Source organism: Mauremys reevesii, linkage group 16 (assembly GCF_016161935.1).
Source record: "Mauremys reevesii isolate NIE-2019 linkage group 16, ASM1616193v1, whole genome shotgun sequence".
In the NCBI taxonomy this organism is placed as follows: Eukaryota; Metazoa; Chordata; order Testudines; family Geoemydidae; genus Mauremys; species Mauremys reevesii.
In genome coordinates this window covers 13,325,194-13,343,397 of record NC_052638.1, presented here as the reverse complement: position 1 = coordinate 13,343,397, position 18,204 = coordinate 13,325,194, and the positions used below count along the sequence as shown (strand labels likewise).

The following is an 18,204-nucleotide window of genomic DNA, read 5'->3' as shown; positions in this document are numbered from 1 at the left end:
AAATCTTCAATTGCACCTTCTGTAAACCAAATAGCATCAGCCCCATCTCTAACGTCTCAACAAAGGTAATGTAATGTCTTCTTCAAAACACAGCTCTCTTTGGGTAGAAAGAGGCTATTCCAAAGGCACCTATCACCCTAAGCCGAGAAAAAAAAACCCTAACAATGGAAACTAGGTTTTCTTTTTTTGTTTGTTCTTGCTCCTTCCCCTACTTTGGAGGACAGATGCCCTGAGTGTTTGAGTCCCCCGCCCCCCGTTTTTCCCCCAAAGTAATAGTTTCTCTCTTTTACCCTGGCAAAGAGTTCTGTAGCTGTGATCCTGCCACAGAACAAAGGAGCAAGATTGCACCTTTGCCGCCTGACATGTATTTACAATACTAGCCTGAAGCAGGTGAGTAGGTACCAGCCAGAGCAGATATACATATATAGTATCCAATGAAATGATGGTCTCAGAGACCACCCACCTGCACAGAGATTTCCTGGCTCAGGCTGAGTAGCAAGTATATGCAACAGTGAGTGGATCTAGCCTCAAGTAACAAAACTATCTTGGTCCCGTGTGCTCCCCCAGCCAGGGGGTTTCTAAACCTAGTCACACTGATGGCACAATTTCTCAGCTATTAGGAAGCTCGGTCCACTACTCACACACTTACAGCATGACATCACATGATTGATGGCAGTGTTCTTGTATTATTCCCTCTTGTCTTGAGCCTCTACCCAACTCATTCGGAGTGCAGCTCCTCAGGAGAAGAGAGGGTGTTCTGCCTTTCCTTTATCACACACACACACACACACACACACACAAGTATCCAGTTATCCTACCCCGCTATCTCAACTAGCTAGTGATGGACCATGATTAGTAGTCAGCCTCACAGGGGCTTATCATCGTTCAAAGGCAGTGACTGTAGAGCACCAGGCTTATACCTATAAAGGACAGGTAACCCTCATATGGCAACCCTCATATGGCAGCAATAGAGATAGTCCTTATCCCTCTTCGTGGGGTAATAATGGCTTCAAACTACATATTAAATGGCACACATGTCTATTGTGGGATGCAGCTGCCATTTATGCACAGAGGGTCCCTTCAGTATGATTTGATATTAACACTAGCAGCTGAACAAGTCTTCAGCTGTGACCAAGAAAGTGTGGGCTTGTAGCAAACCAGGCATGGCCAACAGCCATCCATACATAATGTGACATACAGTCATTTCTGTCAGTCCCTGTTGCCAGGGGCTCACAACCCTGATGAGTTTAATTAGATCACCCTGTAAGCAAAGTCAGATGAGCCACAACTGAGCACCATATTTTATTCTCATACATTGCAAATAAGGCAATACAACTATGCACTGGTGAGCCAGTACAGTGGACTGGTTCTACACCATGAAGTTCAGCTGCTCTCCCCCAGGGTGAGCTCGTCAAACAGGTACTCTCCCATGCTGTTCTGGGGCACTCCCTGGCGCTTCAGGTTGGTGACATGGTCTCCCAGCTGCTTGATGGCCTTCACCTGCTCCTCCAGATACTCAGACTCCAGGAAGTCACAGAGCTGCAGGAGGATTACAAATAGGAGTTAGAAGCACAGATTTTTAGCCATTGCAGGTACTCATTAAATGGCATTATCTTGTATGGGGACCTCAAGTTTGAGAGAGGAACAAGTCTGTCGTTAGAGCTCTCTTACTGTCTGCAGAGATGCCAGTCTGGATCATGTCCCTAGCAATGGGGGCTGTATGAATTTTGGAAGGTGTCCCATCAGTGCATGAGAAGCTGTCCAGTTTCCTAGAGGAGCTGCAGCACAGGGCATGACATATGGTGTAGTCATATAACTACATGAAAACAGACTGGACTCTTCCTCTCCATCATCTTTATAATAGAAATATTCACCCTTCCACCACACCTTGAGAAAGGAGACTTGGGAAATATGTTCTAACACTTGCCTTTTGGAAGGGCTGCCCTACATAGGTCCCCCCATGGCCTATGCTGCTTCCCAAATCTACCCCAGTTGTCTTTTCTGAACCACTGTAGGGAAAGGCAGCTGTTTTCCCCTTCTTAGTCACAGTTCACTCACCCGGGGATCATTCTTCTCAGTAGCCAGGGCCTGGTTCAGAGTCTTCTCCAGCTGCAGGGACTCCAGGCTGTTCCCCCGCTCATCCCGCTCTGGCTTCTGTGCCAGAGAATAGATTCACACCCTGCAGTGAGATACTCTCGCCTTGCTTCTCAGCAATAGCATTTTCATTTACAAAGCACAAGTTTTCATTCCTTGGAAGCTGCATTTATTTCAGTTTTCTTTCCTCATGACAGGGGAAGATAAAGCAGTTAGGTGCAGGGGAATAGCAAAAGAGAAAAAAGTTTCTCCTGGCCCCTCAAGTTCTGTCATAGCTCATGTATACTGGCCAATATTAGTCATTTGAAGCTCTAGTCACTGAATAATGTCCAGCGCTACACCAGCTGTTGCAGTTCCAGCCCTAGCCTTTCAAAAAAACAATGTCCTATGTTATGTTATCTTTTCTTCTTCTGCTAACTGAGGTCTCTTCCATCACTGAGAGGCCTATGGCTGATTATGTGGAGATGACTTTTTTGGGGCAAGGCCAGCATACCATGTTCTGTACTATTCCCCTATTACTTAGCCCCTTTCCCTGGGGAGTTCAGACAAGCAGTTCCATTCTTGGATACAGAAATTCTCTCCCACCTGGATGTCCTGAAGGACAATACGCCCCCCTCGCTTGTTCCGATACATCAGGAACTTCTCTGCATGCTCCCTTTCCTCATGGGACTGCTCCTTCAGGACCTGGAGCACGTGCCCCAGGGCAACAGCATCATGGTCAAAGTAGTGAGATTGGGGAGAAGTAGAAGATATTAACAAAGACCTTTGTCATGTGATGTCAGATACCCATGGAAAATTTTCCTTCTAATACACAAAGGGGAACTTAACTCTAAAGAGAGTTATTCCCAATTAAATCCACACAACCTAACCCATCATACTTCTGAGGTGGCTACCAACATGAACCTCACACAGAAGAGCTTTTGAGTGCCTGAATTTGACAATCTTCTAGACAAAGCAGGTATACTTCATAGCTCTCCTTGGGAAGTAAAGTATTAAGCAGCATATTCTTTGCATTGATAGAGTTAGTTAATTCCCCCCGTAGCCAAATTATTGTGTTTTATAGAAACTGAGATAACCCTAATTAGTTATTTAGGAGTCAGAAATTCCCACACAGCTTTGCATACTCAGCATAGTTAGTTACCATACCAGTCCAAAAGAGGATTTAATATTACTAGAGCAACCCTTTTAACTGAAATATTTATATGGTTAAAGGGGGTCAGGGAGAAGGCCACATTTTAACATGAATCCCGGTAACTGACGTCAGCTTTGGAAAGAGGTTCTATGAACATAAAGCGCAAAGCATTCCAGTAAGCTGTTCTTTTACCCCCAACCCAACCCATTTGGAACTGACTGCAAGAGAGCTTTCAAGAAGAGGAGGCATTTAGCAGGGTGTCAAGTGGTTCTACTATTCAGTGTAAAAACTGATAAGTTACATCATTTAAAAATATAGATTAGTTAGTAAGTTTTAAAGAAATGGCTTCATATGTCTCTCAAGAACACTTCTATCTGCTTCCTTTGCTCTGAAAGAAAAATAAACACTCAGCATAGACAAATAGACACCACTGGCATACAGTTCCAGGTTTACCATACAGTTCACGCCAGCCTCACACTCAGCAGGGAAGTTTGGGACTCCATTCCTTCATAAAATAGAAACTTTAGCAGTAAACTAAATCTTAAGATAACTTCCATTCAAACACTCTTATACAAAATCCCACAACTCACCAACACCACAAAGCCTCTGCTTCCACAGCAGGTTTTAATAGCGTTCAAAGCCAGGTGTGGGTGTGATTCTCTGCTATTGATGGCCTATGGAAACATCCTTCCTTACTAAAGAATCAGTAAGGACTGTGGGTTGCACTGTTTCTCAGTTTCCAGAGGTAACATGACATTTAAATATTACCACATTTAACATCAGTGGTGTAGGCCACACAGACAGGGGGGACAAATGAGCAAAGTTCAGCAGATGAATCTAATTCCTCACAAGGCTTTGTGAGCAAGGGAAGGAGTGGTAATGGGATGTTTGGGGGGAATCGGTTGAAGCCCTATGATGATTAGATTAGATAAAATGCTCTCAGGAGTGTCCCTCTTTCCTATGCATCTCCAAAGGGAGGCAAGGGCCCTTTAGTTTTCTGAAATGTTGCCTAACACAGCTACTGTTCTATCAAGAACATTTGAAATGGGGAATTACCAGTGAGCAGGAGTGTTTCTAGTGGAGTCCCACAGGGCAACTGTTTTGATCCTATGCTTTTGACATTTTGAGGAAAGACCTAGAAGAAAATATGAAAACATCATGGATAAAGTTTGTAGATGACACAGAAATTGTGGGAATGGTGAATAATGAAGAGCACAGGTCACTAATACAGAATGATCAAGATCTCTTGGTAAACTGGGTGCAAGAAAACAAAATGTATTTTAACAGGGCTAAATGCAAATTTGGAAACAAAGAATGTAGGCCATACTTTGTATGTAGGATGGGAGATTCTATCTTGGGAAGCAGCAACTCTGAAAAAGATTTTGGAGTCATTGCAGATAATCGCCTGAACATGAACTCCCAGTGCAATGCTGTGGCCAAAAGTGCTAATTTGATCCTTGGAGGCATAAACAGGGGAATCTCAGGAAGGAGCAGAGAGGTTGTTTTACCCTATTTGGCACTGGTGCAACCACTGCTGGAATACTTTGTCCAGTTCTGGTGTCCATAAGTCAAAAGGGATGTTGGAAAAATTGGGAAGGGTTCAGAGAAGAGCCACATGACTCATTAAAAGCCTGCCTGATGGTGATCGACTTAAAGAGCTCAATCTATTTAGCTTTACAAAGAGAAGTTAAAAGGGTGACTTGATTACAGTTTATAAGTACCAGAGAAAGGCGCAGACCTTTCTAGTAGCGAAAGGTCTGACATGATCCCGCGGCTGGAAGTTGAAACTAGACAAATTCAGACTGGAAATAAGGTGTACATTTTTAACAGTGAGTAATTAACCACTGGAACAATTTCCCTCACTGACAGTTTTTAAATCAAGATTAGATGGTTTTCTAAAAGATGTGCTCTAGGAATTATTCTGAGGAAGTCCCATGGCCTGTGTTATACAGGAGGTCAAGCTCACTGATCACAGTAGTCCATTCTGGATCTATGCATCTATAAATCCCCACTCTTCAGATCCCTGGAAAGGACCTGAGGTTTGACATAGATAAGACTGGAAAAAGCCAAGAGCAGAAGGGACACAGTTCAGTATTAACTCTTTGGAGCAGGGACTGTGCTTTTTGTTATATTTGTACAGCACCTAGCACATTGTGAGCACTACCAGAAATAAACAAACAAAAATAGAACATGGAGAACAGGGAAAACTAGAAACTCCAGAGGCCTAAGGGGAGAGGAAATGACTTGATGGCAATAAACAGCAGCACAGGCCTAGGAATATCGGCAGCAGTGGTCACAGGAACAGCAAGTAGCATTCGTGGCAAGGGTAAAACCCAAACATGGTGCATCCTATTGCACGTGAAGGAGGCAGTAGATAATTACAGTGTGTCTTCCATTATTAAATCTCATGCTAGGGCAGAAGATGAAATAGGTGAGTGTGTTTTTAAAAACAGGCAAAAGTCCCATGACCCACATGCAATGATTTCTCAATTTTTTTTTCCAGTGAAAGGCAATGCCTTGCTACCTTTTTTATTCAAAACATTTTATGGGTGCACCTTCAAAATGTTATGCACTGATGGCACCTGGCCTCTGTCAGTGCAGGAGGTCTGTGTGGGAGTGAATGAATTTTAAGAAACACAGGGACAGGCGCCATTGTCCCTCTGAGATGTCACACTGATTTTTCTTCTTTTCCTTTCACTCCTAAAAAAAACAACACAGGTTTTAGCATGTAGAGGGAAAAGCCTGATCCTGGTTCCTTCCACAATCACACCAGAGGGTAAAAATGAAAGGAATTCTCCCCACTTCCCTTGGTGAGCTCACGCACAGTGGAAGTGGGTAAATCAATTAATGAATTTCCTTAATAGCCTATAATACTAACAGTCCATCTCAGCCAATATTCAACCAGCTTGAAAATCTGCATTCCACATTTTTAATATGGGCAAAGCTAAATCAAAGGGATCAGGATCACAATGTTGCAAAACAACATCTAAATAAACTAGAGCAACCAAATTTCTGCCAACCCATTATTTATCACCTGCAGCTCTTCTGCTGGAGCAAAGATTCCTGGGCAGCCCAAACTGTCCTAACTAGCCTCTCCTGTGAAGGACAGTGATGGAGAAGGTAAGGGAAAGGAACAAAACTAGCAACATATTATCAGCATTGGATCAGGGCCCCCCTTAGGTGACACTAAACCCTTATGAAGCGTTACACAATAGAAAATAGAATTTTTGTAAAGGTTTCTTGTTAGTATCTATATGTCAGTGAGTTTCGCTGCCTTCCTTCTAAGGAAATAAAAGACAAGGAAGCCATGGCATTTACCCCACGTCAACAGTGGCCAGCGCAAAGGTAGCTACTACAAGCCAAGATCGCTAGTCTTTCATACTGATGCCTTAAACACAGTTACTATTTCTCACCACCTACATGGTACCTTTTTAGACATGAGAATTCAATGCTGAGAACACTGCAGAGATGATCTTTGAACACATTCAGCCTGGCATGGTACCTCAGTTCTCACAAATCTAATGGCAGAGCCCTGTAAATGGGAGAGATACCACTATACTCAGGAAAGGTTCCTCCCTCCCTCCAACTACAGCTTTCCAGGTAGCTTCTGACAAAATAGTGTCTCTACCCGTTGCAAACTGCTGCCTATAGAAGTCAGGTGGCAGAACAGTCCTGGAAAGCTCTATTTGAGAGACACTAGACTACTTCCAAGGGATACTAGTACGTGGCATCATTCTGCTTAGTCAGAATCTTAGAGAAGAGATTTTCCCACACACTACCTGCAGTGATGGGGGGGGGGGGGAGAAAGAGAGAGAGACACAGACAGACAGACACACACTCACTGGTGTAGAAATACTGTCTAGAGAGCCAACAGTATGGCAGACTTGAGTGGAAGATAGCGATAGGTTGGTTATTAAGTGACTATAAGAAAATAAGCTCATTTGTACGTGCAGTAGTTTCTGAATCTGTTTAGGGTAGTGGTTGAGGGTTAAGACAGGAAGGGATATTGAGTGTTACGTTTCAGATTCCGGCTGAAGTGGGTATAGTCAAGAAGCACATGCATGTTATTAAAGTGCAGTAGTTCGAGCACTAAACAGTATTTTGAGTTCTATTGCCTGTAAGTACAGCAAAACTATACATGTAAGCCAGTTCACTACAGCACACAGTGAGGCCAAAAAGTATCAAGTTACAACTGAAAGCCATGTTTTATTCACAGTATTTAGCGTTCAGTCAATTCATCTTCTCTGTGCACAGAGGTGTCACCAAGCTAGGCAGCATCTCAGAGTGAAATTCAGCTGCTCTCCCGCAGGGTGAGCTTGTCAAACAGGTACTCTCCCATGCCGTTCTGGGGCACTTCCAGGCGCTTCAGGTTGGTGAGGTGGTCTCCCAGCTGCTTGATGGCCCTCACCTGCTCCTCCAGGTAGTCTGACTTCAGAAAGTCACATAGCTAGAGAGAGAGAGCAAGATTATGAAGAATAGATATCACCTGTTCTGCTGTACTGTCACTTCACGTTTAAGTGATGTGTAGAGAGGACGAAAAATTGGAATTTCAATCCTATAAAAAGTTTTGCTACTTCCACCTTTCATCCCAACTCAACTGGTAGGCAAGATTCCAAGGGAATAAAATATATGAGGAAGAAAAATAAAAAGGAAAATCAGAAGAGCTGTAAGTTTCTGAAAGAAACAATATTAGCCAGCCAAATGTGATGTTTGTTGTTTCTGTGGGGGGGTGGAATTTGTCTGATTATTTAACTCAATTTTTTTTTTTTTTTTTTTCCATCTAGAGCTAAATCTAAGAGATATAGGGGGTGGGGAAGGACTCAAAAGAGGTCATTAGTTCTCTCTCTTCTGCAGAGGCAGGACCAAGTAAACCTGTTCTGCCCATGGCAGAACAGTAAACAAAACAAAAAAATCAAATGCACAAATACAAAATGGGGAGTAGCTGGCTAGGCAGTTGTACTGTGCTGTTGAAAAGGAACTAGGAGTTATAGTACATGACAAACTGAATGAGTCAACAATGTGATACAGTTGTGGAAAAAGCTAATGTTCTGGGGCATATTAACAGAAGTGTTGAGTGAGAGACGCAAGAGATAGTTGCCCTCTTTACTAGGCCCAAGCTGCAGTACTGTGTCCAGTTCCAAGTGCCACACTTAAAGATATGGCTACACTGGAAAGAGAGTCCGGGGGAGAGCAACAAATATGCTAAGAGGTTTAGAATATTTGACCTATGAAGCAAGCTTTAGAAACTGAGCATGTGTAGTCTTTAGAAAAAGAGGGAGTGAGCAGGGATCCATAAGTCTTCAAATACATTAAGGGCACTTATAAAGAGGATGGTGATCAATTGTCATCCATGCCAACTGAAGGTAGGACAAGTAGAAACAGGCTTAATACGCAGCAAGGGAGATTTAGGTTCGGTATTAGGAAGAGCTTTCTAACTGTAAGGATAGTTAAGCCTGGGGAAAGGCTTCCAATGAGGCTGTACAATCCCCACCATTAGAGGTTTTAAGAACAAGTTGCACAAACATTTGTCAGAGATGGTCTAGGTTTACTTGGTCCTGCCTCTGCAGAAAGAGCTAGACTAAATGACCTCTTGAGGTCCTTTCCACCCCTACATTTCTATGATTTAGCTCTAGATGGAAACCTCAGAAAAAATAAATTGGAGTTTCCTAAATCAGGACAAAATTCCACACCCACACCCCCAATTCAGAAACACGCAACATCACATTTTGGTTAAGTTTGACATGGAACCTGTCTGCCTGAGCAGCTGTGGTGTCTCATGGGAGTTGGTGTTCTGGTGCCATATGCCCCCATTCTCCTCCATAAGCCTGAGAACCCAATCAGACAACATTCCATGAATGACACACCACTTTGATTCAGCCAGAGAGAAAATGAGTGTACCATGTGAGTTGTAGCATGGACAGAGCACCCTGCCAACAGATGAGAAGGGGGATAGGAGTCACCTGCAACCCCATGAAGCTCCATGGCAGTTCAGGATGAGAGATTGTGTTACAATGACCCAAAAGTTAAATTGTTCAGATTTCCCCCCACACACCCAACAGAAATATGAAAGATATTGGTAGAAAGATGTTTCTCCAATGGGAACTTTTCAATTTTGTAGAAACCACATTTTCCATCAAACATCATTGACAGAAGATTCCTGTCTTGCTCCAATTGTGGACCAGATCCTCATTTAGTGGTCACTTTTGACATCACTTGTCAAATCAGCATAGCTCCATTGAGGACCTGGGCCTGTTTTTCAGTGCAGGGCTGAGTGCCAAGCAGCTTGTTCATGGCCAACTATATAAGGAGAAGTATTGTGTCAATGAGCACTTAGGGGGAGGGATAGCTCAGTGGTTTGAGCATTGGCCTGCTAAACCCAGGGTTGTGAGCTCAATCCTGGAGGGGGCCACTTAGGGATCTGGGGCAAAAATTGGTCCTGCTAGTGAAGGCAGGGGGCTGGACTCGATGACCTTTCAAGGTCCCTTCCAGTTCTAGGAGATTGGTATATCTCAAACACACTTGCAGTTAAAATGCCCTCCATTTTGTGAGATTACCATTACATTGTGGAACTGCTAGTCAGGGAATCTCAAACAGATAAATGTCTTCTAGTTTGAAAGATTCTAAATAGGCCAACAGCCACTGTGGTCATATTAGAAATCTCCCACTCCCTGCCCAGAAAAGGTAGCTTATGTTCCCATATACATCTCCGCTTCAGTCTCAACTCCCACTCATACTCACGTGGGGGTCATTCTGCTCTATAGCCAGCTTGTGCAGGTCCAGCAGGGCCTGGTTCAGAGTCTTCTCCAGCTGCAGGGCGCATTCCAGGGCCTCCTGGCTGTTCCCCCACTCATCCCGCTCTGGCTTCTGTACAAGCCCAAACAGAAAGTTATGTGCCCTTTAACAAATGGCCTTCTAGCATCACTTACTGAAGTCTGTGTCTTCTGTAGTATGCAATACCTCTGTTTGGCCAAGCCCCACCGCTTCACTTTCTATCATCCGTGTGCCTCACTGGCACAGGGAGTTCATTCCCCTCACTGAAGCTTGCACTGGGCTTTTGTTTAACTTGTTTTTTTAGTTATTCCTATTTCAAGCAATATGCCTCAATGCTTTATCAGACTGTGGTAACACTAGTTAGAGCTAAAATTTACTCAGGCCAGTGCGCTGCAAGCTTCTTGCACTGGTAGACCTGTATGACTATCAACTTGGCAGAACATTTACCTTGGTATTCTAGGCCAAATACTTTCCTCAAACCACCACCTCTTTACCACAAAGATTAGCTGATGCCAGCCACTCCTCTCCTCCAAGCGAGGACACTAATACTGTACATCTACTTCTGAAGCCCATACCTCATCAGAGAGATAGACAAACAGGTCAGCTAGCCAACTATTTAGAGAGATGTTACTTGAGCTCATCTGTCATATTCCTGTAGGAGTCCATCAATTACAGCCAAAAAACATACCTAAAACAAATACTTAGACTCCTGCTTTGCATGCTTAGTTCCAGAGATCCTTCTCTTGCACCCGGATTGGTTTCTCACCTTTAAGTCCTGCAGGATAATACGTCCTCCTCGTCTGTTCTGGTATTTCAGGAACTTCTCTGCATGTTCCCTTTCCTTGCGGGACTGCTTCCTCTGGAACTGGGCCATGTGCCTCAGGGCCACGTCATCACGGTCAAAGTAATAGGACTGGGGAGAGAGATAGGAGATCAATGGAGCCAACTAGACCTATAGAGAAACTGTATATTCCCATCATCTGTCATTAGACGAGTGTACAGCTACCTGTTTAATACCGTGTGTAATAAGGTGTGTACGTAATAGACATGGTCTGAACACCAGTGCAGGAATTGCCCGACTCTGTAAAACCTGTGACCCATCCAGTAGCTAGCACCAGTTACTTCAAAGGAAGGTCCAGGACCCACACATTAGGCACAGGTGATGCAATCTGCCTCCTCATGGATGTCACATCATAAAACTAAGAAGAGATTGGCTTAAATATGAGGGTTTTATCCATTCCAATACTTCTGTATTAAACTGTTCTAACTCTAGATATTCTTGTTATCCATGTAACTATCCAATCCCTCTTTGAATATTAAAAATATTCTTGGCCTTGACAACATCGGTGGTAATGCATCCCACAGTCTAATTACACATTATCCCCATCTCCATACAAGGACACACTGAACTGCTCATTGAGCAGATTCCTGCATTGAGTTATCCACAATGAACACAGCCACACAATTTTAAAAGCAACTGAAACATTAAAGTGCAGTAGAGGCATATATTCTTAGGTGATTAATACAATGGGAATTACAGTTACAGACCCTTCCCCACTACTGACTCTGCTCTGGAGCCATCTCAGATTTAGAGCTCTCTTTTCCCTGCTTCCTCCTCCACACTCAGTCTAACCACCTGCTTGGAAGCACAGAATGGCTGCAGTGTAACATGGGAGATGCAGTTCTCTATTCCAGGCTCCCAGGGTGGACTACAACCAGGGCCGGCTCTAGGCACCAGCATTCCAAGCAGGTGCTTGGGGTGGCAACCTGCAAGGGGCAGCAGTCCGAGTGTTTTTCCCCCCCAAGCAGTGCGTCAAATTGCCACCATGGACAGTGGGGGCAGTCCACGTGCTGTTAGGGCGGCAGGCGTGTTTCCGCGGCGGTGGCAATTCGGCAGCAGCTTCTATGTTCAGCTGTGCGCGGCAGCGCAGCTTCTGTCTTCCAGCCGAAGACAGAAGCTGCCACTGAATTGCCACCGCCGCAGAAACGGGCCTGCCGTCCTAACAGCGCACGGACTGCCCCCGCTGTCCGGCAGCCAGTCAGCACGCTGCTTGGGGCGGCAAAAACTGTAGAGCCAGCCCTGACTACAGCACCCATGAGGCACCAAAGCAGCTCAGGCAGATGCCAGTCACTGTCAAACCAACCTGAAACAAAACATTTTGAGCATCCAGGCAAAATATTGTAGTGTTTCCTAACTGAGGCTTTTCTTTCTACAAAAATTTTACAATTCCATCCTGATTCAAGACAAAAAACAAATGCTGAAATATCAGTTTCTCCTCAGAAGAATAAAATTCTCATTTTCAAACAGGTGTGCTGCCTGGAAACTGCATGCTGCTAGATAGTAACAATATACAGTTCAAATCTAACTTGCACTTGTAACTGGATAGCATTTCCCCTCTCTATATCTATAAGCTCCCCATGCTAGAAAGGAGTGCTCAGTTTTTGGGCTACATATTTTTCAGAAGTTATAGGAAAACTGGCCTAAGCGGAGTGTAGAGCAATAAGTATATTGGGGGACTACATTAATTAAATTAGAAAGATTAGAAGGGCTGTATGTCTATAGTTTGCTTTAGAGCTGACCAAGAAAGACTTACCATGTCTGTCTGTCTGCCTTATAGACACCAAGTATGACAAGACATTTAGGCTGGTGTCTTGGAGAATAGCTAGGAACAATGCACAGAAATAGACTGAATATCACAAAAGACTTTTGACAAGATTTATTAGCCTGTGGAAACCACGATTTAAGGCTTTGAAAGCTGTACAAACTAGCCACCAAATTTAAAAAAAAGTACTATGAGAAACAATCCAGATTTAGCAGAGAGATCGAACAGGTCTTTTCCCACCTCAGTACTTAAAATAAATAAATAAAGCAGCTCCTAAGTTTTGCCCCAAACAGCTGCAGTTCAGAGCATTGCTCAGGAAAAGAGCTTCTAGAAATGCTGCTGTTTTAAACCATTAGGCATACTCACCATAGAGAGATATACATAGCTAGCATACAGTTCCAAGTTCACCATCCGATTGATAGCAGCCATGCATTCACGATGAAAGTTTTGACACAGCTGGGACTCCATTACACTACTACTCATAGCTGGATATAAATTTCAGTATAATCTAACAATTTAAACACCACTGAACCCAGAGTCTGGGTTACATTCCACATCTGGCATTAATACTCTTTAGAGTAGGATGGGTGTGCTTGTCATGGGCTCTCCAACCAATTGAAATGTCTCCCCTCATCCAGGAACCAGTCAGCATTCTGGGGATGGTTTGTAACAGAATTGCCCCAACTGAGCAGATGATTCAGTAATACAGAGCACCTGTTGTCCTGTAACTTCAGGGGTTTATTGATACTTTCTTAGAACAGCATAGTCACTACAGGAAAATCTCTGGTTTTCGTGCAAAGAAAGTGGGTTAGTAATTACACCCAATTTCCCAAGGAAGAAGAGCTAGAATGGGAAGTTTGAAGGAATTATGCCTGTAATGGCATGTCTTATTGTTTCTAATACTATCTTTTGAATGGTGTCAAGGCTACTTACCTACCAATAAAGCTGTTTGATAATCTGCCTGTTATATGGAAAGCTCTAAAGTCCTGCTTCCCCTGAACCACTCAGTTCAGGGGTCTAGATCTGGAATTTTGGATTGACCCATTCTAGAGTGGAGCCAGCTGCAACATCCAGACCCAGATCTGAACATCCTCAGCATTCAGGTATTTTTGGATGTGGGGTTTTAGTTCAGACCCACCTCTAGTTTCTGTACATTCAGATCACCTGATGTCTGTCACAGAACACAGAGCAGTGATAGCGGGGATATCCGAGAGTAGTGAGGTCAAATCTGTGGCAGGGACAAAGGAAAGCAGCAGAAACAATCAGGAACTGCTGAAACACTCGTAAGAATCTGATGTACCTGACAGGAGCATCTTCAGAACACAGAGGAGTAAGAATAGTCAAGACATAGAAGGATAGGGGGAAAAAATCAAACTGAAGTGTGAATAAGAAGAATGTGGCATGATGTGACATGCTAATGCATTTGTAAATAACAGGAGCTTAAGTAGAAGTGTAGTAACCACTGTGGCCATCTTGGGTCACACATTGGGGATTGAATTGGAGAACCTTCAGAACTTGAAAATTGAGCTACTACAGCTTGAGTTTTAAAGCTAAAGCTTTCTCAGTGAGACAGTAACAGACTCATTTCCTCTATGAAAGGGACACTGAGGCAGACCTATAACACACACTCACCCATGGGTCACATGGCTATGTTTGTAGTTCTTGATATTACAGATGAGTTCTTCATAGGTACGCTCTCTTTTTGGATTTTCTGATGGTAGCTACAAAAACATCCATGATCAATTTTCTAAGAACACCAGAAAATGGAGCTAATGGATCTGTTGGAGAAAGCGCACTCCAATATATTTTTGCAAAAAAGGCACCAACTCAAGGAATACCCATTTCATTTATAAAAACATGTGTATTATGCATATGATGGAGAAATTGTTCACCAGGGCATATGGTGCCATTGGATTCATTCTGCACTGTAATTTCCTCAGTGCCTATTTGATTTCCTTTCTCAGGAAATATCCCTTCACCCAATAACTCTGGGCCTAGTTTTCAGGAACAAACTCTACAGAACTCAGTTTAAGAATACAATTCAGACTTATATTTAATAGGTTATAGACCATGTAAAGTAAACAGGTGGGTGGACAAACTCAGCTGCCTACACAACCCTCATTTCTCCCCCAACTCTTACATGTGCTTTGGGGTTGTATGATTAGATAACCCCTGAGTTTATGCCATCAGAGCCTCAGAACTTCCACTTCCCTGGAGTTAATCATGGATTTCCCAGAGTTCCATCATGTAAGGAATTCTCCCATATGCAGTTAATAGTACTGGTCTTTCTATTAAGGGACCTGGATGTACAAGTTACTGTAATACAGTTTGTTAATGTATGGCTTTGATACAAGCTGTTAGCAGAGAAGTTTTTTAGTCAGTATAGTTCTCCACAACAGCCTAGTGTCTTTAAATAGCTATTGAAGATGAGCTGTGTTTGTTTTGTATCCTAAAAGATCTAACCCAACAACCTCCATGTCCTTACTAAAGAGAGCTCACCTGTATTCACTTACATGCTTACACCATTAAGAGCTACTAATCAGAGACTACTAGCCCTAGCAAAACTTGTTATCCTCAACCAAACATCTTTACAAGAATTTTCTTTTTGTCACATGTCTAAAATACATTGTACTCTCTATTTTAGAATACTAGAACAAATAAGGCCTTACCACTGACAAGTAGATATAGCTAGCATATAGCTCTAGGTTCACTATGTGATTAACAGCAGCCTCACTCTCAGAGGGAAAGTTCTGACACACCTGGAAGTCCATATCTCTGCCTAAAAAAATCTAGGTATAAAATACTAACTTAGAGCCTGTTCTAACACTACTGAATGAAAAACCCATCCCCAGAAAAAATGTAGATGCCTCTACCCTAGCGCAGCTGGTGCTAATACCATCCCCAACAAGGTGGGAGTGTGACGGGCAGCTACTGCCACCCAATGGAAATATACTTCTTCATCAATGCTACTCAGCATTGTCGGTGGGGCTATGACAGTATTTCCATTGCGGGGAAAAAAGGACTCTGGTGTATAGCTAACTTGTTACAATGACACTGCTGAGGAGAGAAGGACCATATCAAGCAGAATGCTCTCTGGTTTCTTGTGGTTTTTAATGCATTATATGTGTAATGATTACAAGTCACCTAATAAATGTGTCTGCCCACAGTGGTCTATAATGAGGTAACTAAAATGTAGAGCTTGGGGGCATGTTCCTTGGAGCATGCATGGTGTTTTTTGTGGTATTTCCTAGGCATCCATGCAGTTTCTCTGTATGGGTGTTAGTTCTGTGAAACTTCACTTCCCTGTTACAGTGGAAGCTCTGGAGGGTTTTCTCTGTTAATTTAGCTCTCCCTACAGTAATGCCTTTTACACACTCATGCTCTGGGGTCATGGATGGTCCACACCTGATGACAAGAGGGACAGTCTGCTGCTAGGATGTTAGCATGCCAGAAAACTAGAGCAGAGAACTACTGGCATGACTCCTTACATTCTCTAGTAACTAGGATGATGGTGGAGGAGACAGTTAGCAAGTGGCTTTAATCTTGTCCTACTACTTACAGGAGAGGGGCATCTGATGGCTGCAATGTTAGATATTACATTGGCGATGGCCCATAGGAGTATTTAAGGTAAGTATGGGACAGGGGGAAGGTGCCATATTAATAGCCATGACAGAAACCTTTATATACAGTTTTAATAGACACCACCCATGTGGGATATCAGGAGTTTGCTGACACTAGCACCTAAAGACAGTGTGGGAGGAAGGGGCCTTATATTTCCAAATCTGAAAGTTCAGATCCCCATAACTGAGCACAAGCAACAACATGCATTTACTCCAATCTGTGTCAATCACTTGAGCAAAAGCCTTTCAAGAGTGTTTTCCTGGTTCCATCCATTTTTAATGTGTCTTGGTTTCTGTTGGTTTACTGATTCTGTACAGTATGGGCATAGTAGACCAGCCAGGAGCCAGTGGGAATTATTTACATATATTGGCCGTATTTAACCAGTTCCAAAATAAGTATCTGCTTTCATGAAGTGAGTAATCTGAAGAACTAAAAAGTCAGAAAGCTACAAGATATAATTTAGCATAGCAGAGAAAAATACAGTTTGCTATTAGCATATACACTAGGCAAGGTTTGGCACTCTGTTCTCTGTAAGGTCCCAGAGCAGCAAACACGTATTGAACTTTACTAATCTGAGCAGTCCCAGTGAAAGCAATAAAAGTTCTCCTGGTAGTAAAGTTAAGCACATACATACGTCTTTGCAGATTGGAGCCTTCATCATAACTCATTGGGTGGAGGGGGAAATCTGTGCTTTGGAGCTGAAAGTTTCCATCTTTAGTCTTTGCCCAAAAAGTTAGTTTCCATTTTCATGAACGGAAGAAGAATGGGGAGTTCAAGGAAAATGCTGATTTTCTTTGTATTATGGGAAATGGAATGAAAATTTTAAAATATATATGAAATGTTAAAAAAGACCCAACTTTCAGACTTGGGTACCTAAATCCATATTTTGGCCTCAATCTTGCAACAAGCTCTGTGCAGGCAGATACCTGCCTCCACACGGAACCTTATGGATGTCCATGGTGTTCTACATGGGTAAAAGGATTCACCGATGCAGGACTCATTGCAGGAGTGGGAACTTAAATGCGTAAGTTGCCAGATATTCCAGGGTGCTGACCATTTACAACTTTCTTTGGCATCAAGTCAACTTGATGCATGTAAGATTGAAAAGTGTACCCCTAGGTTTTATAAATAATCATGGACCCAAAAAGAATTTTGCATTGTATACACACACATCCTCTTGAAACAGTTTAAACAACCTTCTGCCACTGCAGCCAGCACTGTGCTGGCTGTGGGTATACATTTAACCCAGGAAGACAACACGCACAACTGTGATTTGATTGAAGTTCTACTTTGAAGATTTCTTTTGAAGATACAGAATATTAACTGAACAAAGTAAATGAAACCAGAACAGCCACAAAGTGTGATCTAAAGGTTAATAGCAATAAATCATGTATCATCAAGAGATCAAACACTTTTATAGAATGCTGTCTTCCATTTCTTAAAGTCAGTAAGGGATAGGATAGAAATAATTCAATATATAGGTGAAGTGAGTATGAAAAGCTAGAATGATTCAGTAAAGTTTTACAGCCCAGTTAATAAGGTTATTCCTTAAATTAATCCAATAGTAATTTTAGGTGGAATGGGGATCTATGCATTATCTTCCAGCTTCTCCCATCCATGTCCCTTCTTCACTCCACCCCATACCCCTAGTATGTGGGGCTACAAAAAAAATGGATTCACTTCTACCACTAAGAACTCTATTTCCACTTATTGCAATAATTGCACTACTGCACAGTGATTGGGGAAACAAGAAAGTAGCAGTAATGAACCAGGTTTGAGAGAATGAAACAATTACACTAGGAATACTCCATGCCTGCCAAAAGCATGGTCCCAAGGACAATCAGTGCACCTATTAACTTCCCCAGGGTTATACTGAGCAACAAGGTGTCTCTTGCAGCTATGCCCTGTAGAATGTTCTCACTGGGGGGTGGGGGAAGAAACACACCTCTTGCTTTGTTTCATGAAAGGAAGTGACCCCACCCT

At 42.9% G+C, this 18,204-nt stretch overlaps 2 protein-coding genes across 8 annotated transcripts; both read right to left on the bottom strand.

The window, feature by feature from the left end:
• Positions 1-1,289: 1,289 nt before the first annotated feature.
• Positions 1,290-4,180, bottom strand: LOC120384543 (ferritin heavy chain B-like). Of its 6 annotated transcripts, none has more exons than XM_039503401.1 (4): positions 3,817-4,180; positions 2,680-2,778; positions 2,059-2,154; positions 1,290-1,539 (listed from the first exon to the last, which is right to left on the bottom strand). In XM_039503401.1, exons 2-4 carry the CDS (start codon positions 2,725-2,727, stop codon positions 1,384-1,386), a joined length of 300 nt encoding a protein of 99 aa, XP_039359335.1. In that variant the 5' UTR covers positions 2,728-2,778; positions 3,817-4,180; the 3' UTR covers positions 1,290-1,383. The 6 variants fall into 6 exon arrangements, with proteins under 6 accessions (XP_039359335.1, XP_039359333.1, XP_039359331.1 ...); XM_039503399.1 differs by having other exon boundaries at positions 2,680-2,826; positions 3,817-4,173; XM_039503397.1 differs by lacking the exon at positions 3,817-4,180 and adding an exon at positions 3,680-3,810 and having other exon boundaries at positions 2,680-2,826.
• A 3,058-nt stretch (positions 4,181-7,238) lies between these two features.
• On the bottom strand, positions 7,239-15,388 carry LOC120384539 (ferritin heavy chain A-like). Of its 2 annotated transcripts, none has more exons than XM_039503392.1 (4): positions 15,270-15,388; positions 10,764-10,910; positions 9,965-10,090; positions 7,239-7,673 (listed from the first exon to the last, which is right to left on the bottom strand). In XM_039503392.1, the coding sequence occupies exons 1-4, from the start codon at positions 15,369-15,371 to the stop codon at positions 7,518-7,520; spliced, it is 531 nt and encodes a 176-aa protein (XP_039359326.1). In that variant the 5' UTR covers positions 15,372-15,388; the 3' UTR covers positions 7,239-7,517. The 2 variants fall into 2 exon arrangements, with proteins under 2 accessions (XP_039359326.1, XP_039359325.1); XM_039503391.1 differs by lacking the exon at positions 15,270-15,388 and adding an exon at positions 12,967-13,165.
• Between the last annotated feature and the right edge of the window lie 2,816 nt (positions 15,389-18,204).

Excerpts from the sequence above, each read along its gene's own strand:
- LOC120384543 (XM_039503395.1), bottom strand. The coding sequence starts at position 3,783 with ATGGAAGTTATCTTAAGATTTAGTTTACTGCTAAAGTTTCTATTTTAT. Across the intron at positions 2,827-3,702 it reads CCCAAACTTCCCTGCTGAGT|TCTCACTACTTTGACCATGA; the intron begins GTGAGGCTGGCG and ends ACTTCTCCCCAA. Across the intron at positions 2,155-2,679 it reads TTGTCCTTCAGGACATCCAG|AAGCCAGAGCGGGATGAGCG; the intron begins GTGGGAGAGAAT and ends TCTCTGGCACAG.
- LOC120384539 (XM_039503391.1), bottom strand. The coding sequence starts at position 13,083 with ATGAGTAGTAGTGTAATGGAGTCCCAGCTGTGTCAAAACTTTCATCGT. Across the intron at positions 10,911-12,966 it reads GCTATGTATATCTCTCTATG|TCCTATTACTTTGACCGTGA; the intron begins GTGAGTATGCCT and ends CTCTCTCCCCAG. Across the intron at positions 7,674-9,964 it reads TAGAGCAGAATGACCCCCAC|CTATGTGACTTTCTGAAGTC; the intron begins GTGAGTATGAGT and ends CTCTCTCTCTAG.